The sequence below is a fragment of the Felis catus genome, chromosome F1 (assembly GCF_018350175.1).
Source record: "Felis catus isolate Fca126 chromosome F1, F.catus_Fca126_mat1.0, whole genome shotgun sequence".
Classification (NCBI taxonomy): domain Eukaryota; kingdom Metazoa; phylum Chordata; class Mammalia; order Carnivora; family Felidae; genus Felis; species Felis catus.
Genome location: NC_058384.1, coordinates 67,790,320 through 67,812,483, shown reverse-complemented (window position 1 = coordinate 67,812,483; position 22,164 = coordinate 67,790,320). Strand labels below are relative to the sequence as shown.

At 42.0% G+C, this 22,164-nt stretch overlaps 1 protein-coding gene across 9 annotated transcripts in view; it reads right to left on the bottom strand.

The window, feature by feature from the left end:
- The window catches only part of ASH1L (ASH1 like histone lysine methyltransferase), a 196,213-nt gene that overhangs the window by 21,632 nt on the left and 152,417 nt on the right, over positions 1-22,164 (bottom strand). For all 9 annotated transcript variants that reach the window (XM_045048735.1, XM_045048741.1, XM_045048736.1 and 6 more), the window contains 5 exons: positions 16,835-16,908; positions 15,196-15,241; positions 14,971-15,079; positions 10,768-10,974; positions 10,493-10,639 (listed from right to left, as the gene is read on the bottom strand). In XM_045048735.1, the coding sequence (XP_044904670.1) occupies positions 10,493-10,639; positions 10,768-10,974; positions 14,971-15,079; positions 15,196-15,241; positions 16,835-16,908 (583 nt within the window). The remainder of the gene's footprint in view (positions 1-10,492; positions 10,640-10,767; positions 10,975-14,970; positions 15,080-15,195; positions 15,242-16,834; positions 16,909-22,164) is intronic.

Below are 22,164 nucleotides of genomic sequence, written 5' to 3'. Positions count from 1 at the left end.
CCTCCCCCACTTGTGCTCTGTCTCTAGCTCTCAAAAATAAATAAATGTTAAAAAAAAAAAGAATATATCAATGAATATATCAATGATATATCAATGAATATACCAAAGAATCATCAATGAAGATATTTGAGCCTGAAGCTCTTTTGTCAGCAACTGTTAATTATATACCCAATTTCTCATAGACATTCAGACTTTTTATCTATTCTGGTGTCGTTTTTGGTAAGGTGTGCTTTTTCAAGGAATTTGTTCATTTAACTTTCCCAATAGAAAAAAACTGTTCAGGAAAATGGATAAACTAACTGTGGTATACTTATATATAGGAACATTAGCCCAGAATAAAAATCAACAGAACACTGATGTACTGAACACAGGTACACTGTAAAAACACTATTCTAACTGAAAGAAGCCAGACACAGACTACATACATATGCAGTTCCGCAACAGGCTCTAGGCAAGATGAATCTGGTGACAGAAACCACATCACTGTTTGCCTCTGAGATGGCGAGATTCTGAGGAGGTAGAAAGGAACTTTCTGAAACAATGGAAATGTTCTATATGTCGGTAAGGATGTGGCTTGTGTGGGTGTCCACGTCTGTAAAAACGGGTGGTGATTTATGTTTAAGATCTGTCTCTCGGTGGCACCTGGGTGGCTCAGTCGGTTAAATGTCGGACTTCAGCCCAAATCATGATTTCATGGCTCATGGTGTCGAGCCCCGTGTCAGGTTCTGTGCCGACAGCTCAGAGCCTGGAGCCTGCTTCAGATTCTGTCTCCCTCTCTCTCTGCCTCTACCCCACTCACACTCTCTGAAAAATAAATACTAAGAAAAAAATCTGTCTCTACGTAACATGTAAATTTAAAAATTTACAAAAATAGAAAGCTGTTGAAACTATCATCTTTTAAAAAGTTGTGTTGAAACACACATAAGATAAAAAGTGGTGTTAAGTACATCCACATTGTTGTAGAGCCATCACCACTAACCACGCTCATGGCTCTTTTCGTCTTGTAAAACTGGAACACCCCACGTGTAACAACCTGCTACCCTCCCACCGCTCACCACTATTCCACCATCTGCGATGCTGATGACTCTGAGCGCCTCATGCGGGTGGAATTGTACAGTGTTTGTCTTTTGTGCCTGGCTTTTTTAACTCGGCATAATGACATCAAGGTCCATATCCACGATGTAGGATATTGTGCATTTTCCTTCCTTTGTAAAGCTGAATGATAATTCCGTCATACGTATGCACCACATTTTGCTGGCCCAGCATCCCCCGAGGGACACTTGGGTTGCTTCCACAGTTTAGCGCCTATGAACAATGCTGCTGTGGATACGAAGGTGCAGACACATCTTCCAAACACTGCTTCCAATCCTGCGTAAACAGCCGGAGGTGGAACTGCTGGGCCATACGGTAATTCTGTTTTTAATTGTTTGAGTTTCCCCAAGTGGAAATACTACTTATATCCCCACAGGCTGCGAAAGGATACCAACTGATCTACATCCTCATCAACGCTTGTTTTCTGTTATTCTGACGCAGCCACACGATAGGCGTCAGGTGGCGCTCTTAAGGATTAGTGCTCTCGGACACCTTTTCCTATGCTTATCGACCATTTGTTTCTTTTCTTTGGAGGAATGTCTCTTCAAGTCCTTTGCCTTTTTTTTTAATTATTATTTTTTAAGTTAGTTTACTCATTTTGAGAGAGAGAGAGAGAGAGAGAGAGAGAGAGAGAGAGAGAGAGAGAGAGAGAGAGAGTGCGAGAGCGCGCTCTAGCGCCCGCAAGCAGGCATGAGCAAGGGAGGGGCAGAGAGAAGGCCGGAGAGACGATCCGAAGCAGGGTCCATCCTGTCAGTGCTGTCAGCGTGGAGCCTGGTGCAGGGCTCAAACTCACAACCATGAGCCTGACCTGAGCAGAAATCAAGAGGTGGACGCTTAACCGACTGAGCCACCTAGGCGCCCCTGCCCATTTTTGAATCAGGATGTTTATCTTCTCCCATTTTGTGGGTTGCCGCTTTACTCTGTCTTTTGATGCACAAATTTAAAAATTTTCATGAAATCCAATTTGTCTATTTTCACTGGTTACCTGTGTCAGCTTCTATCCTGTTTTTAAATATATTTGTTTAATGTTTGTTTATTTTTGAGAGAGAGAGAGAGACAGTGTGAGTGGGGGAGGAGCAGAGAGAGAGGGAGACACAGAATCCAAAGCAAGCTCCAGGCTCTGAGCTGTCAGCACAGAGCCCGATGAGGGGCTCGAACTCACAAACCGCGAGATCATGGCCCAAGCTGAAGTCAGAGGCTTAGCGACTGAGCCACCCAGGTGCCCATGCCTCAAGTTTTCTCCTAGAAGTCTGGTCGTCTTAGGTCTTAGTTTAGGTCCTTGATGTATTTAATTTTTGTATATGGTGTTAGGTAAGGGTCCAGCTTCATTTTTTTGCATATGGATATCCAGTTTTCCCAGCAACATTTGTTGAAGACTATCCTTTTTCCACTGAATGATTTTGGCACACTTGTCCAAACTCTTTTGACTGTGTATGTGAGAGACTATTTCTGAGTTCTCTTTTCTCTTTCATGGGTCTATTGGTCTGTCCTTAGGCCAATAAAATGCTGCTTTGATGACTGTAACTTTGAGGTTAAGTTTTGAAATCAGGAAGTGTGAAGTCCTTCAAGTTTTGTCCTTTTAAAGAATGGTTTGGCTGTTCAGGTCTCAAGATTCCATGTGAATTTTAGGATGGGTTTTTCTATTTCTGTAAAAAAAAGTCATAGGGGTTTTGATGGGGTTGTACTGAATCTGTAGATGGCTTTGGGTAATACCGGTATTTTAACAATATTAAGTCTTATGTGTTTCCATTAATTATGTCTTTTTAAAAAGTTTTTTTTTTTTTTTTTAAGCTTTTTTGGAGAGAGGGGTTAGGGGAGGGAGGAACAGAGAGAGAGGGAGACACAGAATCCGAAGCAGGCTCCAGGCTTTGAGGTGTCAGCACAGAGCCGACGCAGGGCTCGAACCCATGGACTGTGAGATCATGACCTGAGCTGAAGTCAGATGCTTAACCGACTGAGCCACCCAGGCGCCTCCATTTATGTCTTCTTTAATTTTCTTTCAGCAATGTTTTATAGTTTTTTCATGGTACAATTCTTTCACCTCATTGGTTAATTCCTAAGTATTTTATTCTTTTTATGTGCTATTGTAAATGAAATTGTTTTTGTAATTTCCTTTGCAGATTCACTGTGTATGGAAATGCACCTGATTTTTGTGTGTTGACTCTGTACTGTTATTTTGCTGAATTTGTTTATGAGATCTAACAGCTTCTTTGTGAAGCCTTTAGTATTTTCTACATAAGATCATATCATATGCAAATAAAGTTACATTTACATCTTCCTTTCTGACTCGAATGTCTTTTCTCTCTTTCTTGTCTAATTGTTCTGATAGAACTTCAAAACTGTGTTCAACGGAAGCGCAGAAGCCAAGCACCCTCATGTTGCTCGTGACTTTATGAGGGATACATTCCAAGACCCCCAGTGGATATCTCAAACTGTGGACAGCACCAAACCCTAGGGGGGGTGGGAGGGAGGGGAAAGTGGGTGATGGGCATGGAGGAGGGCACCTGTTGGGATGAGCACTGGGTGTTGTATGGAAACCAATTTGACAATAAATTTCATATTAAAAAAAAAAAACCCAAACCCTAAATATACTATGTCTTTTCTTAAACATATATACCTATGATAAAACTTAACTTATAAATTAGCACAGTAAAAGATTAATAACAAATAAGTAATAATAAAATACAATTATAGCAATATACTGTAATGAAAGTTAACTGAATGTGGTCTCTTTCTCTATCTTATTTTATTCTTCCTTTCCTTGTGATGATGTGAGATGATGAAACACTTACGTGATGAGATAAAGTGAAGTGGATGATGGAGGCGTTGTGACATAGTGTTAGGTTACTACTGACCTTCTGACCATATGTCAGAGGGAGGGTCATCCGCATCTAGACCAAGGCTGACCACCGGTAACTGACACTAAGCAAAGTGAAACTGCGGATAAGGAGGGACTACTGTATTATGTTCAGGTAGTTTTCTTCTATGCCTGTTTTATTATTTTTTAAAATGTTTATTTTGAGAGAGAGTGCAAGCAGGGGAAGGGCACAGAGCAAGGTAGCGGGAGAATCCCATGCAGGCTCCACGCTGTCAGTGAAGAGCCTGACGTGGGGTTTGAAGCCACAAACCGTGAGATGATGACCTGAGCTGAAATCAAGAGACGGAGGCTTAACTGACTGAGCCGTCCAGGCGCCCTTTTAGTGCTTTTATTATTACGGGGTGTTGAATTCTGTCAAATGCTTTTTTTGCATCAATTGAAAGGATTTTTTTTTCTCCTTTCATTTTATTGATGTGGCCTGTCACACTTTCTCTTACGTTGAACTCTTATGATTCTCTTATGTTGAACCATTCTTGCATTCCAAGAATAGATCCCACTTGGTCAGGGCATACAATCCTTCTAATATGCTGCTAAATCCTGCTTGCCAGCATTTTGTTGAGGACTCGTGCATCAATGTTCACAAAGCATACTGGCTTGGTTTGTAGTTTTCTTTTGGGGTCTTTGTCTGGCTTTGGTATCAGGACTATGCTGGCCTCACAGAGTGAGTTAGGAAGTGTTTCCTTCTCTTCAATTTTTTGGAAAAGTTTGAGCATTGGCATTAGTCTGGAAGAATTCATCAGTGAAACCATCAGTTCTAGGGCTTTTCTTTGTTGAGAGATTTTTGATTACGGATTTGATTACGCATAACATTACGGATTACCAGTTACAGGTTTATTCAGATTTTTTTTGTCTCTTCATGATTTTAGTCTTGGTAGGTTTTGTGTTTCAAGAAATCTGTCCATTTCAATGAGGTAATCCAATTTTTTGGCATACAACTGTTCATAGCGTTCTCTTACAATCCTTAGTATCTCTGTAGAATTGGTGGTGACCCCACTTCCATTTCTGAATTTCGTGAGTCCTCTTTTATTCTGAGTCCATCCAGCAAATGCTTGTTGACTTTATCTTTTTGAAGAACCAATTTTTGGTTTTACTGATTTTCCTTTCTGTTTTTCCTATACTCTATTTCTCTCTACTCTGATGTTCATGATTTCCTTCCTTCTGCTAGCTTTGGGTTTAGTTTGTTCTTTTTCTCGTTCCTTAAGTGGTAAAGTTGGGTTGTTGACGTGAGATCTTTTTTATTTGTAATGTGAACATTTATGCCTACAAACTTTCCACTCAGCATTGCCTCTGCTGTGTCCTGTAAGTTTAGGTGTGCCGTGTTATTTCAATTCATCTCCAAGTACAGTAAAACCTTGGTTTGCAAGCATAATTTGTTCTGGAAACATGCTTGTAATCCAAAGCACTCATGTATCAAGCGAATTTCCAGAACCATTGGCTCAGTTGTGATCATGTGACACTGGGCATCACGTACTACTCGTATTGCAAGACGTCGCTTGTTTATCAAGATAAAATGCATTAGAAACGTTTGCTCATCAGGGTGACTGGGTGGCTTGGTTGGTTAAGTGTCCAACTTCGGCTCAGGTCACGATCTCAGTTTGTGGGTTCAAGCCCAGTGTCGGGCTCTCTGCTCTCAGCACAGAGCCCACCTCAGATCCTCTGTCCCCCTCATGCTCTCAAAAATAAACATTAAAAAAAATCTGCTCATCCTGTGGACCACGCGCAGATTTGCAATCCAAGGTTTTACTGTACTTTCTTCCTTCCTTCCTTCCATCTTTCTAACAGAGAGGGTGGGGGGAGACACCCACGCAGAGGAAGAGAGAGAGGGAGACACAGAATCTTAAGCAGTCTGCACACCCACTGCAGAGCTGGCGGGAGAGGGAGGGGCTCGCTCTTACGCCCCTGAGATCATGACCTGAGCTGAAACCAAGTAAGACCCTTAACCAATTAAGCCACCCCCGCGTCCCAGGTGTGTAAATCTTTGTAACGGTTTTATCTTTTTGTTGTACAAAATCTTTTATTAGTACACAATGTGTTTCTTTGTCTCTTGTAACCATTTTTGGTTTCAAGTCCATTTTGTGTAGCTGCTGTTGTGCTGTTTGGGTTACTATTTGTATGAAATACCTTTTTTGATCTTTTCACGTCCAGCCTGTTTGTTTTTGGATCTAAAGTTGAGTCTCCTGTAGACAGCATGTAGTTGGATCATGTGTTACCTATTCTGATCGTTTTTAAACTGAGAAAAAACTGACACACATATTAGTTTCAGGTGTACAACATGATTCAGTAAAGGTACATATTGCAAACTGATCACCACAGTAATTCTATTTAACATCCATCCCCACACTCAATTACAAAGTGTTTTCTTGTGCTCAAGCTCTATTCTGTTAGCAAGCTTCCATTAATCCATCAGTGAATACTGGGGTTATTTCAATGTCTCTACTATGTAAACAAGGCTCCTATGAACATGGGAGTGCAAGTATCTTTTTGAGTCTGTGTTTTTGTTTCCTTCGGATAAATACCCAGAAGTGGAATGTGGGATCATATGGTAGTTCTATTTTTAATTCATTTTTTCTTAAGCAGGCTCCATGTCCAACGTGGGGCTAGAATTCATGGCCCCGAGATCAAGAGTCACATGCTGTGTACCAACTGAACCAGCCAGGCAGCCCGATTTTTAATTTTTTGAGAGAAGTTTATACTGTTTTTTTTTTTTTAAGGTTTTATTTATTTTGAGAGAGAGGGAGGGGCAGAGAGCGAGGGAAAGACAGAGAGTCCCAGGCAAGGCTCCATGCTGCCAACACAGGGCCCGATGAGGTGGGGCTCGAGCCCACAAAATGTGAGACCATGACCTGAGCTGAGATCAAGAGCTGGACACTTACCCTGAGCCACCCAGGCGCCCACCATACTGTTTTCCGCAGTGGCTGGGCCAACTCACATTCCCACCTACAGTGCACGAGGGTCACTTTACTCCTCCTCCTCACCAACACTTGCTATTTCTTGTCTTTTTCACGATGGCTGTTCTAACAGGCACGAGGTGCTATCTCCTCGTGGTTCTGACTTGCGTTTCCCTGACGATTAAGGATGTTGAGCCCCTTTTTCATGCACCTGTTGGACATCTGCATGTCTTCTTTGGAAAGATGTCCATTCAGACCATTTGCCCTTTTTCAACTGGACTGCTTCATTGCTACCGAGGTGTAAGAGTTCTTTGTATGTATTTTAGATATTAACCACCTACCAAATATATGAATTGTGCTACTTTCCCCCACTCTGTGGGGTGCTTTATTTTGTTGATGGTTTCCTTCGTATAGAGTTCATTGTGGTCCTACTTGCTCATTTCTGCTTTTGTTGCCCTTTGCTTCTGGTGTCAAACCCAAAAAGTCCTCCTTGAGACTGATGTCGAGGAGCTCATCCCCTGATTACTTCTGGGAATTTTATAGTTTCAGGTATTACCTTTAAGTTCTCAAGACATCCCGACTGGACTTTTGTGTATGGTGTAAGACAGGCATCCAGTTTCATTCTTTCATATGTGGCTGTCCAGTTTTCCCAACACAACTTACTGAACAGACCGCCCGCTCCCTACCTTGGCCTTAAATTGGTCACATGAATGCAGCTTTATCTCTGAGCGCTCTGTTGTACTACATCCATTTCTATCTGTTTAATGCCAATACCAACTCTCTTGATTATTATAGCATTGTAACAGTTGGGAATCATGAAGTGGGAAGCCTCCAGCCTTATTCTTCTTTCTCGATTCGTGTCACTATTTGGGGTATTGGGATTCTTTGTTCTATTTCCCCGAAATTTGCCATTGAAGTTTTGATTTTTATTGCACTGAGTCTGTAGACTGCTTTTGGCAGTGTGGACATTTTAACATTAATTCTTCCATTCCATGAGCATATGATATCGTCCATTTATTTGTGCCTTCTACAATTTTTTCATTAAGGGTTTCAGTGTACGTGCTTTTTACTTCCTTGGTTAAATTTACTCTTAGGTATTTCATTTTTTATGCCACTGTTGAAAATGGGAGGATCGTTTTCTTAATTTCTCTGATAGGTCATTATTAGAGTATGGAAATTCAACTGAATTGCATATTTTGATTCTGAATTCTGCAACTTAAACTTCATCGATCAGTTCTAACACTTTTTTCAGGTTTTCTGTATACAACGTCATGTCATCTACAGATGGAGACAGTTCTACTTCTTCCTTCCCAATTTGTATGTATTTTATTTCTTTTTCTTGCCTAACCGCTCTGGCTAGTACTTCCAGTACTATGTTGAATAAAAGTGGTAAGAGTGTTTTCTGTTTTTGTTTGATGTTTGTTTATTTTTGAGGTGGGGGGCGCAGAGAGAGGGAGGGAGACAGTGGACCTGAAGTGGGCTCTGAGCTGACAGCAGAGAGAGTGATGTGGGGCTCAAACTCACGAACCGTGAAATCACGACCTGACCCAAAGTCAGATGCTTAACCAACGGAGCCACCCAAGCACCCCGAGTGTTTTCTGATCTTAAGAGTAAAAGCTTTCCAACTTTCACCACTGAGTATGATATTAGCCGTGGGCTAGTTGTATGTAGCCTTTATTATGTTGACGTATGTTCTCTCATGCCCACTTTGTTCAAAGAGGGAGGCACAGAATCCAAAGCAGGCTCCAGGCTCTGAGCTGTCAGCACAGAGCCCGATGTGGGGCTGGAACTCATGAGCTGTGAGATCATGACCTGAGCCGAAGTCAGATGCTTAACCAATGGCCACCCAGGTGCCCCTCATCCCCACTTTGTTTAAAGTTTTAATCATAAATGGATGTTGAATTCCACTCTGTCACTTGATTGGAGAGTGTAAGCCATCCGCTTTTTTTTTTTTCCTTTAAGGTTTTAAGTAATCTCTATACCCAACATGGGGCTCAAACCCACAACTCTGAAATGAAGAGTTGTATACTCCACCAGGTGAACCAACCAGGTGCCCCAGGCCTCCAAAATTTCTGATTAGAAACCTGCATATCATCTTATTGAGGATCCCTTGTATGTGATGATGTGCTTGTCTAATGCTGCTTTCATGATGTGCTCTTTATCTTTTCAAAGTCTGATTATGTTTCTTGCTGTGAGTCTCTTTTAAGTTCTTCTTACTTGGAGCTCGGTGAGCTTTGTGGTTGTTTGTGTTCATGCCCTCCATCAAATGTAGGAAGTTTACAAGCATTATTTTTTTCAAATATTCTCTCCGCCTCTTTCTCTTTGCTACTTCTGGGACACCCACGATGCACAGGCTGGTCTGCTGGATGGTGTCCTAGAGGTCGCCTAGGGTCTGTTCTCTTTCCTTCTATCTTTTCTCTTTCTGTTCTTCAGGCTTGGAGAATTTCCATGGTCATATCTTGAAGTTCACGGATTCTTTCTTTAGTCTGCTCAAATCTGCCTTTGAATCCCTCTAGTGGATTTTTCATTTCAATTATGGTCCTTTAGGCTTTCTATCTCTTTGGTATTTCCATTTTGTTCACACATCATTTTCACAAATTTGTCCACATCATCCCTTAGTTCTTTGAGCATCTTTGGGCATTTGTTTTGAGGTCATTGTCTAATGTATTCTCAATTGAGTCTTTTTTAGGGAAAAATTATTTTGAATTATTTTTTTCCTTTGAATGGGCCACGGTTTTCTGTTTCTTTGTATTCCTTGTGATTTTTCCTTCAACACTGCAAGTTTGAACGTAATAATGTGGTACATCTGGAAATAAGATTCTCCCTCCTTTCCCAGTGTTTACATATCTTAACCTTTAATTTCTAGCTCCCAAGCGGAAGAAAAGTGAAAAATGAAGGGGAAGAAAATAGGGCCCTTCAAGTCTCTCGGTAGTCACTTCAGGTGGAGGAAGAGGGGCTTACGACAATGGTGGAGGACAGGGATCCCCGGCGTTTGGAGGACAGGGTCCTCTTTACCCAGCCTGGCTTCTGCCATCTGTGAGCAAGCTGTTTCCAGCAATGCCTACGTAGCCGCCTGCCGTGTGGCTGGGGGTAGAGGATGGGTGGTTGCTACTGTTCTAAGTTGAAATTGACCAAAAGGAACCACAGCTTGCCATCTCAGCCTTCCCCTAGTAGCTGCAAGCTTTCAACAGGCTCCAGAGTTCCAAAATTATTACGTTAGACATACTCTGCCCATGTGATTATCTAAGAGGTAATTTTTTTCCTTTTCAGTTAGATTCTAGTCTATTTTACTAATTTTTGTTTCTCACTGTGACAAATCCAGTGGGCTTGTAATAAATATGCTGAGCAAACTCACAGGAGAACCATGTGACACAGCGCCTGGCACACAGTGAGCAGTCAACGTGTGTCGGGTATTATCGTTGTAGCATCGTATGTACTATTGTGGTTTCCTGGGGGTAGTTAGGTTGAAGTGAGGAAACAGCAGCAGCTTACTCTCTGCCGGGAGGAGACGGTGTAACGGGATCGCCGGAGGTCTCGTGCCGGCTGACCCACACTGCGGCAAGATCCCTCTAGTGATACCCTCGTGTCTCCCGCGCTGCTGGACTCTTGGCTTCACCAGCCCCTGCTTTCTTACCATTTCTGCATCTCACAGTTGGGATCGCAGCTGTGGTTGATGAATCGGGCCTCATTCCCCATGCGGTAACTGTCGATCACCATCCCGCTATCCAGGTTCAGGCAGTAGTGGTCGCTGTGATTATGATACTGCTCAATCATCCTGTTCCTGAAGAGGAGAGGAAGAATCGAAAGCCAATTAATGATTAAGTTGAAAGTAAATTGGAAATCTTCCATTTTCCATTCTCATCTGGTCTCTTTGCCATTTTCCTGGGGTGTCCCCACTAATCACTGTACCTGAACTCTTGCTCGCTGACAACCTCCCCCAGGTACTCGATGATGAACTGCCCGGCTTTTAGGGGTTCTTTGGTTCGGATTCCCCAACCTTTTTCCTCAGCTCGAAATCGTTCTAGACACTGCACCCACTCATGCCTCTGTATCCTCTGGTTACAGCACTGCTCACCACAGGGACAAGTGTTGGGGGAACATTCAGCAAAGATCATTCTAGAAAGAAGAGAGAGAACTGCATGTCAAATAATATTACATATGCCTTCAGGGACCCATTTTTCTTTTATAGGAACTCTTAAAAGGAATACACGAAATTTTTAATTTTAACAAGGTTGGATTGGTTAACAAGGTACTAATACATAACTCCAAAACTTAATAATACTGAAAATTACCAAGTCAAGTTATAAACACTGGATGGATTAAACTAACTATCCACTAAGCATCCTGGGTAAACACAGTATCATATTTAGCTCTGTACTAAGAATAAAACCACAGACCATAGAGGAATTAATAATTTCCAGATTACATAGCATTTTTGTTTTGAAGCAGCTCATGGGTATGTACAGATTTTGTTTTCTTTTTAAATTGTGGCAAAATCACACATAAACTGCACCCTGTAAATATTTTTAAGCATACAGTTCAGTACATTTGCACTGTCGTTGTTTTATAAGAATTTTATATTTTGTTAGTGTAAATGACATTCCCATACTGGAAATAACATTTCCAGTCTATATACTAGCTGAACCTATAACCACTAGTGAATTAACAAGCCAAAATTTCTGAACACAGTAGACAAAGTTGTTGTGTACCTGTCTTCTCACTGCTTTTCACTTTTACAGTTCTAGATCTTTCACAGAAGTGATTTAGTTTTGGTATAGGGTTTGAAATCCCAGTGAGACTACTGAACAGGATTAAAACAAGGGATGATTAAGAATATAATGGTAGATCGAAATATCACATATTTTATATAATGTACACACACACACACCTTACAAATCTCGTAAAAAAAAAAAACCATGTAACATTGTATAATCTGTCACAGTCTTTCTTCAAATAAACATTACCCCCATCTAAAGAGCAAAGAGAGCACAGTGTTGTCACAGAAATGAGCAGTTAAGAGTACCCACTGGGCTGGTCCTCAAGGTCTGACCAACAGCTTAGCCTGTGAAAGGCACTGGCTTATTGTCAAATTCACCACCTTTATGCTTTCTTCTGATGAATTCTTCGCTGCATGAATACTACTAGACACCCCTCCTGAAAATGCCTCCTTGATTTTATGTGCCTTCTTGATTGCTCACAAACCAAGGTTTTACCATATTTACTAGGGAAAATGTTACTGAGGTTATAAACAATGTTGGACACGTTCTTGACTGTTTACTTGAACTGATGATAAAAACTCATTACTTGCTTTTAAAAATAGTCCTGAAACACCTGGGTGGCTCAGTTAGTTAAACTTCGGCTCAGGTCACGATCACAGCTCGTGAGTTTGATCCCCATGTCAGGCTCTGTGCTCACAGCTCGGAGCCTGGAGCCTGCTTCGGATTCTGTCTCCCTCTCTCTGCCCCTCCCCCACTCATGCTCGCTCTGGCTCTCTCTCTCTCTCTCTCTCTCTCTCTCAAATAAATAAAAACAAAAAGTCCTGAATCTAGTTTTCTGTGGATATATGAACCTTAACATAGACACAAAATTGAATCTTACAGATCCTTTGAGATTTTCCCTGAAATATTTACAAAACCTAGAACCCAAAGACAGGAAAGACATTTTAGGTTGCTCCATTTAAGTAAATCTTTATGTGGGTTACTTTTAAATATATAAGGAAGCACCCACTGAATACTACATTTTAATTTTTATTAAATACAGAATAAATAAATACATTTGTATTTAAATGTATGCATTTATCACATCATTCATTAGATGCATGCATATGTAGGAACCATATTCTCCTGATATAAAGTTGGCAGCATTGTATCTGAGGTTTTTGTTTGTTTGCTTGTTTTTGAAGAAAGACAACAAGGTGTTAAGGATAAATGTGACACCCATACCAACAAAAATGACCCAAGACAACCAATGTGGTTATGTAAAGGTAAATATTTGGATTCCAATTCCATGTGATTAAAAGACTAACGACTTAAAAGTAAGCAGAGTATATACTGGAAAGAACACAAATTCTGATTAAGACATGTGTGGATTCAAATTCTGTCTCTGTCACTCAAGTGTTGTGTACAATATGGAGCAATCTGCTACCCAAACTCTAGGATCCTTCATTTATAAAATATAAAACTATTACCTATCTCATTGGAGTACTGTGAAAAAGAGGGAAGTAGCCAATGAGGTAGTCGCTATATTACAGCAATTTCACAGATAATAAATATCATATAAAAAAACACAGTAATGTTAGCACATAAAGGAATGCAAATTAAGCAATTTTAAAGATATATGATACTCCCAAATATCAAACCAATGAAATGTAAAGCACCGAAAATAAAGTTAGGTGTGAATCCCTAAGCGGGGGTGGAACTATGGGGAAGTGAGTATATTCAGGTACTGGTGGTGACACCCCAAATCCACTCATCATTTCATGCGAGCCACTGGGCAGTGCAGAGTAGGAATTATGCAAACATTCACAGTCCGTATAGGTAAGGCTCCTTCGGAGAGTGCACCCTAAGAATTAAAGAAAGAGGAATGTGCCCAGTTTCACTGTGGTGCCATTTTTAATAGCAAAACGTTGGGAGTCATGTGAATGATGAACCACAGGAGGTTGGCAAACTAGGGGCTATCAACCTACAGAAGATAACAGAGCACCTAAAAATGGTGAGTGAGCGGACCACATGGATACATAAAAGTGTGTATATAAAGCATCTGTGAGTGGAAAAAAATCAGTGCACAACACAGACTATACCAGCAGCCATGACTCCTATGTAAAACCGTATGTATGCATGTATGTATATATAAGATGTGAATTTACAATGATGCGTAAGGCAGAGTTTCTCAGATGTCATGTTGATACAGGAGGTACTAGAACATTGATTCCCGTAGCCCATAGGACAGTTGACTGGACACTGGGGAAGCAGTTGTCTTTGGCTAGGAAAACTATCTAGAACAGGAAGTATCGATGCAAAGTTCATCATTGGTTCTTCTTTACTGTAAATTTGCTTATGTTACTAAAACCAACAAATTAGATCTCCATTCCAGGGTCTCTATCAGACATTTCCATTTTGAAACCTCCATGTCATTTAGAACTCAATGGCCCCAAAGTAAAATAATAGTTTCCATCTCCAAACTAATCAGACCCCATACTTTCATTCTGTGGCAACAGGATTACCATCTCTCATTGGCAACACTGACCCAGTCAACACATGTCCATCTATGTGCACATGCCAATGGGTCACCAGACCAGTTTTCCTTCCAAACACATCATGCCCTTCTTTCACTGCCACCATCCTACCTTATGCCCTCATTATGGCTACAATGCACGGAGATCTAGGAAAGTTTCTAGAACTGTGCTGAATGCTTTATGAACATTGTCTCCTAAGATCCTTACCCTCCCAACCCCCCCATAAAGAAGGTACTAATTTTATGAGAGGGGTTAAATAACCTTCCTCAGGTCTTATAAGTAGTAACAGGATTTAAACCTGGGTATAGTTAAGACTCTAAGTCTCATTCTTTTCCTGTTACTCTATGCAGCCCATGTGATGGGTTGAATGTTTGTGTCTCCCCAAAACGAAGAGCTGAAGCCCTGGCCCCCAGTGTGATGGTTATTTGGAGGTAGGGCATTTGGGAGGTCAACTGGCTTATATTAGGGTATGAGGGTGGGAATCTCACGATGGGATCAGTGCCCTTACAGGAGGAGGACCAGAGAGCTCTCCTCCGTGAGCACGCACTAAGGAAAGGCCACGTGAGCACACAGGCAGAAAGTGGCTGTCTATAAGCCTGGAAGTGGGTCCTCACCAGACAGCAAATACTTGCATCTTGACCTTGGACTTCCTAGCCTCCAGAACAGTGAGAAATAAATTTCTGTTGTTTAAGCCACCAGGTCAATGGTATTTTGCCGTAATAGCCCAAGTAGATTAAGACAGCCCATCAAGTAGGTTTTATGTATCTTTATGCAACTTCATGAGAGCAATTCAAAGAGCTTATTTAACTTTTCCCTCCAAATGAAGTGTCCTACGTCTTGAAGCCTGTGCTTTTAGAGAAATCAATTTAGTACAGTACCTATTGAGACAGTCATCCACACAGCCCTTCCTGGTATCATCATCTGGCTTCTTACAGTTACAGGTGGTGGCCTCGTAACCAGAAAGGGGTTTGACATCAACGTAGACATCTTGAGAGAAGACAGCAAAGAGTAATTTGTAAACATATAAGATCATTTTTTAAGTGCCAGGCCAAGAAGAACATTGATGGTATGATGGCAGAAAAAATAGCTCCCAAGTTACTCACTTGAACGGATTTTTTTATATAGTGGGACATCTGGCTTTTTGTATAGCTAGAAGAAAAAAAAGAAAAATCCTGATATAGCATTTAACTTCAAATGCCAGGCAGCAGCATCAATCACTAAAAACACAAGAAATTATCCATGTGCCCTGCTCCCATGGGAATATTTAAAAGATTTTCTGGGTTGTGTGTATCTGAGGGAAATTCTTGGTGTGATCACTTTTTACCCTGAAATAAAAAGTGACTTACTAGACTAGAGGAGGGTGAGGTGAGAGAGAAACAGATTCAACAACAGAAGAAACGGTAAACACTTTAATGAAAATGAGTTTTCAATTATAAGCTTCTTTAGCATGTTTTAGACTTAAACAAAAATTGCTTAAGGCTTGACTTGCCTTTATGAAAAGAAAGGAAAAGTTGCACAGAGCTTGTTGAGATGGTCTGGGGGAATATATGGAATTAAAAAGATGAGCACCCTGACCTTTTCAGGGCGGGTATTCCAGAAAAACACATTTCACATTTTAATTAAGGCAATTAATTTAGTGAATAAAGGGGAGAGGGAAGGCAGGAAATAAAGCTTTCATACTGCAATGAAGAAAATAAACTTGAAAAAAGTTTACGTATTTATTTCGAGAGAGAGAGACAGAGTGCATCAGCAAGCACAAGGCAGGGAGGGAAGAGAGAGAGAGGAGAAAACCCCAAGCGGGCTCCGCACTGTCAACGCAGAGCCCGACGCGGGGCTCCACCCCACAAGCCATGAGATCTGGACCTGAGCGGAAACCAAGAGGCGGCCGCTTAACCGACTGAGCCCCCCAGATGCCCTAAGAGAGGGCGTGTTAACCCGTAAGAGAAGCCCCACCATCACTTTTCAGTGGGGATAGTCAGAGCATTGTCTCCTTCATGGTTATGAACTCTGACACAAATGTCTTACATATCGATCCTCCCAGACTGAAGAGAGGTCAGCAGAGAAGAGAATGTAGAGAAGGTCCATTGCTTCTGGCTTTCCAAAATTAAACTTTGGTGGAATCTGGGCAAAGCTCAGGAGTCTATTCATCACATTTGCATGACTCTTTTCCACTGCTGCTTTCAACATGGGGCCGGGGGCTCCAGCTCATCACAAACATTACTGGGGAAACTTTCCAGTTAGGGCAAAGGAGAGAAAAGAAAGCACCTTCCCACTTTTAGTTCCCCATTTAAAGATCTGTTAAAAGTACACGAGTGTTAAAACGTTTCCCTTGTCTCCTTTGGTAGAAGATCTCTTTTGTATGTGAAAAATAAATTCCAAACTGATGGGAAGGAGCCAACAAAAATAAAGCCTGAAATTTCTTAGTGCCGCTGGCAGTACATCTAAATTCTCCCGGGACCCGCATCAAACAGGATTCTTACAGAACCATCTCTGCTACCAGAATAAAAGTCCAGAATAATACAGAAGGTTGCCCAGGGAAGCAGGAACTCACTGCTATTCTGAAGTAGGAATACAGGCAAATAGGTCACATTAAATATGGATGCAAATTCATTTTCCTTAGTCCGTAACCTTCACGGGGACACTTCTCCATACGTCCTAAGATGAGAGCGTAACAAGGAGGCAGAGACAGAGACTTGCAGGCCCCCCTCCCCAGAACAAAACCTGTAAGATAGGCTCCTGTACCTGATTATGTTTCCACTGCCAAAGGATGTCATAGGGAAGCTGGAAGTCAATTCTCTTTTGCCTTAGATACTTTCCTGAAACAAAAAAATACTATCAATTTCAGTATCTGTTCATACAAAGGGTCAAACAGCCACAAGGTCTAATACACACGAACTAGGAAAATAAAGATTTAATTTCTAATTTTATAGATTTTTCCATCACAGATTTTGAATTTTAGCTACACTTTTCCAGCATGCTTCATGTGGTATCTGCTGAAGATCAATTTTAATAGTAGCCTATATGAAACAACATACCAAAAAAGACACAGGTCATTATGAAGCAAACCGAAAACTGAGAACTGTTCGTTTATTAAAATCATTTCCTAGAGCATCTGGCGTCTGTTCTCCATTATTATAAATAACCTAAGATGGTCTGTAAAAATGGGAAGTATAAGAATTTTCTAAAACAGAAGTCCCTGAATTTAAATAACTCAAGAGTATTTACATTCCAATTTATGATCTGTTAACATTTTTTCCGCTCTCTATCAGAACAGTCCTTCTATTGAAAGTCAAAAGCCCCTTTCTGCTTTGAAGAGGCTGCTTCTATTTCCTTGCTCTCTGACTTTTCTGTCCTCGAGGGGACTCATCTGCGCAGGAACTACAAGCACTTCTCCGTCACCTGGGTGTTCGTCCCATCACTGTCTCCGGACCAGCAGTTCGCGGACACTCTGCTGATCCCGAGGGACTCGAGGGGGAAAGACTGCTTTCACGCCACGAAGTACTCCGAGTCTACTGCCCTCCCAGTCCTACGGAGGCACGTGCCGGCTCGCCACGCGGCCATTCGCACTAACGGGGAAGGCGATGGTGGGTACACGTGCTGGGATCTTAGCAGGAATTCAGGCAAGTGGCACAGAACTGGACTAGGACAATGAGACGACTGGAAATGAGCCAGGCCGGCAGCATAAAAACATTAAACATCGTGAGCGCTTTCGATGAAGTCATGAAAATTCTGCGAAATGTTGACCCGCGAGTCAGAAATCGTTAACGTCCTGCACGGCACAACAGAAGTGCGCATCCTTGACGGCTGTGTCCAGGAAACACACGTGCGCAAACGCAATGGCGAGCGGGGCTAGCCTCTTCCGCGCGGCACCACCTGTCCTTGGACAGATGACTGACAAGCTGTGGCTGTTCGGACTCGGGAACTGAAAATGAGCGAAGTGAGCCGGTTACTTCAGAAACAGCTGAAAGGGTCTGTTTTCAGCGATAAAATTTGAGCGTGAACATTGGTGTTTTGGAAAACTCGTGGCGACTATCATGCGAGTCTTTAGAACTGCAACAAAATTCTCCTCGTGAGGTAAGTGGCAAGATTAACAAATGCGAATGGTTTTGGATACACACAGGGAATGGAAGAACAATACAATTCAGTGAATCAGAACTGTTTTACTGGCCAATGCGTGAAGCAATAAAGTCACACACGGGTAACAAACCCATTTATTTTTATGAAAAAAAAATTTTTTTTTCAAGTTTACTTATTTATCCTGAGAACGGCAGAGGCAGCACAAGTCGGGGAGGGGCAGAGAGAGAGAGGGAAGCGGAGAATCCCAAGCAGGCTCTGCGCAGCCAGCACAGGGCCCGACGTGGGGCTCCAACTCACGAAACTGCAAGATGGTGACCTGAGCCGAAACCAGAAACCAAGAGTCGGACGCTTAACCGACCGAGCCACCCAGGTAAAAAACGCATTTAAATACCAAGAGAGACCAATCACTTTAATGTACCAGAATACAAGAAGTTCATCAATATTCATACTCCACATTATAATTCACCTTTAAGGAACAATTACGTTTATATTTTTGCTACAGTGTCAAAGAATTATCTGAAATTATTAAAATATTCTTATCTGCATGAGAACAGATCTCTTCATGTATTTGAACCACAGTAACATCCTAATAGATTGAATGCAAAAAAAATTAGAAAATCCAGATGTCTTACATTAAATCAGACATCAAAGAGATTTGCAAAAATGTGAAATAAAGTCACTTTTCTCATTAAATTTTTCTTTGGGAAAGTTATTTCTCATAAAAATGTTACTTATGTCAACATGTAATGTGTAATGAGTTTATCGGACAGATCTGAGGATACAGCAGCAAGGATTACAGGCGTATCTTGGGAGATCAGATGTGTGGAGTTAATATAACAATAATTTTGGGGTTATAGCTGGAGTCCACTTGTTGATAGGGAAGTGAAGCTGAATACCTACCTACAAAGTCTGCAGTGAAAAGTGGAAACAACTTAAAGGTTTATCAAGAGGGGAAACTTTGGTACGTTAAAAAATATATATTTTTTTAAACATTTATTTATTATTGAGAGAGAGACACAGAGTGTGAGCAGGGGAGGGGCAGAGAGAGAGAGGGAGACACACACACACAGAATCTGAAGCAGGCTGCAGGCTCGGAGCTGTCAGCACAGAGCTGGACGCGGGGCCGTGTGACCACAACGGGTGCTTAATAATTGCTTCTTGAAATTACTTAACAACAGAACTTTTATTTTTGCCTAACATTTATTGAGTATCGACTGTGTACCAGGTCCCAGACCAGGATTCTACACAAACTACCTCACATCTTCACCCTACAGACAACTCCACAAGGTCTCCATTTACTGATTAAAAAAACAACAAAAAAAAACAAACAAAAAAACCTGAGAATCAGAGAGACGAAGTCACTTTTCCAAGGTCACACAACTAACCCAGATTTTAGCTACGTGCCAGATTTTTTCTTTTTCTTTTATTTAAGAAAAAAATTTTTTAACATTCATTTATTTTTGAGAGAGACAGAGCATGAGCGTGGGAGGGGCAGAGAGAGAGAGAGAGAGAGAGAGAGAGAGAGAGAGAGAGAGAGACAGACAGACACAGAATCTGAAGCAGGCTCCAGGCTCCAAGTTGTCAGCACAGAGCCCGACGCGGGGCTCGAGCCCACAAACTGTGAGATCATGACCTGAGCTGAAGTTGGATGCTTAACTGACTGAGCCACCCAGGCGCCCCTGTACTGTTTCTTAATAACAATACAAATATAATTTTTAAAAAGTCAAAATTGGCCCCCAGAAATAGTACAAACCCCTTAATGTGAAGGATTAACTCCTTTCTTTGCCAGCAGTATCTGGTATGTTTTCTGAAGGGTGTGTACAAGAGTGAAGGAGAATCCAGTAAGTTACGCATTTTTTAAAAGAATACTTTTCCGCTAAGAAAGCATCCACATCCTCCACATCCACTTCATCCAACCTCAAAGACATAATTTTCCCACAGTCCAACATCTTGACTTTTGCTCGCAATGAATTTCCATAGGTGTATTAAAAAAGAGGGGTACCTGGGTGGCTCGTTGAGCGTCCGACTTCGGCTCAGGTCACAATCTCGTGGTTCGTGGGTTCGAGCCCTGTGTTGGACTCTGTGCTGTCAGTGCAAGGCCTGCTTTGGATCCTCTATCTCAGTCTCTGTGCTCCCAACCCCCCCCCCCCCGCCCCCTTCACCTGCTCTCAAAAATAAATAAAAAACATTATAAAGAGAGAGAGAGAGAGAGAGAGAGAGACGACAGGTCCCAAATGGAGTCACTTGGGTTAAGCCAAGTCACCACACCAGGGCTTGCTCTCTAACCTAACAGCTGTTTACATCTTCTCCAGAAATGCAGTCTTAACGGGTCAGCACCAATGACAAAATCTGCTACACAGACCGTTTTCCAGATCCCCCTAAGGAACATGAGGTGAGCTGCCCTTTCCTTACCCCTCCCCCCTTCTGCCTTTCTGTGCAGCTCCTGGGAGCAACTGTCCACTTGCTGGGTGGGACGTGTTGTGGGACGAGGCCAGGGACCTCTAAGTTCGTTCGGATGAATCCCGGTGCCTCTCCTGGCCCAATCTGTGTCCCTCCCCTCAGTCCTCACCCTGAGAGCCGGAGGAAGAAATGATGGCACACTCTTTTGTCCTCCAACATCTCTGAAACCACAGCCGGGTGATTCACTTCTAAGAAGTGACACCTACCTGAACGATTTCCTTAACCAAATTCTGCTAGAGATGATACCTCAGCGGAAGCTAGTCAGGAAAATCTCATTTAAAACAGTGATTCTGTAGCTAACCCGCATTTTAAAACTGGGGGAAAAATCACTTTATAGCCATGTGAAAATTAGATGAAATCACATCTTTTGTGGATTTTTCTTACTGTGTGCTAAAGCCTTGAGATCTCAAGTACTGCCACTGATCGCTAGGGAAGGAGCAAAGAGATCCTTTTCTCTTTGAAAGAAAACGGAATTTGTGCAACAAAGTCATTTTAAAGAGGAGACTTGTTACAAAAGCTCTGAAGTCTGTGCTGACCTTGAAATCTAACGGGGGAAGTCACGATGATTTCCTTTCATAACATCAATCCTAACACGAAGAGGAATGGAGGACTCAGAACATCACTGCAAAGCCTAGTTGTTAATGAGGCAGCCGGCAGGCGAGGAGCTCAAAGGAGAGGGGGCTACTCAACAGACAGGAGAAAGACAACTTCCTTTTCAAGAAGAGATCTTAAACTATGACGAAAACTTGGCATTTTTTAAATAAAATGGCGGGCTTCAGATGAAGCTGTTTGCTTATATATAACCTGAGTACTGAATTGTAACATCACTTTACAAACAGATAAGAATTATTCATTTCCTCTGTTATCCTGTGTAAATGGCTCTGGTATTCTCTCCCAAGAAAACTGTAGCAGGGGCCCCTGGGTGGCTCAGTCAGTTGAGTGTCTGACTCTTGATTTCAGTTCAGGTCACGATGCTGGGGTCGTGGCATCGAGCCCCACGTGGAGCTCTGTGCTGAGTGTGGAGCCCGCCTGGGATTTTCTCTCTCTCTCTGCCCTCCCCACTCGCATGCGCCCTCTCTGCTGTAGTGGGTCACTGAAAGGCATAGTATTATCAGTGGAGTGTGGGCCATTTAGGAGATTATAAATCATGATCAAAGGTATTTACAGGAAACTGTTTAAATTTCACTAAAGAAAACACTAGAATTCAAGTTTTTGGTTTTGTCAGCCTGAGGAAAAAGAAGTGAGACCCAGAAATATAGGGATAGTGTGATCCCCCCCAGTGGAAAACTGCCAGCCCCAGAGGCAAGGATCTTCACCTGTGTTGCTTACGGGTGTATCCCAAGCAGGTAGGAAACTGCCTGATCAAACGACAGGCCGCGCTGAACAAGTGTTTTTGGAACGGACGGACGCAGAGGTGTCTTCTGAGGAACAAACACCGAGGGACTGCACCAGCCGTCAGGCGGCACCACCCGTCCCCACAGTGTGTATGGTTTTTTTTAGTAAGTTTTTATCTTAATAACCCAGTGCTCATCACA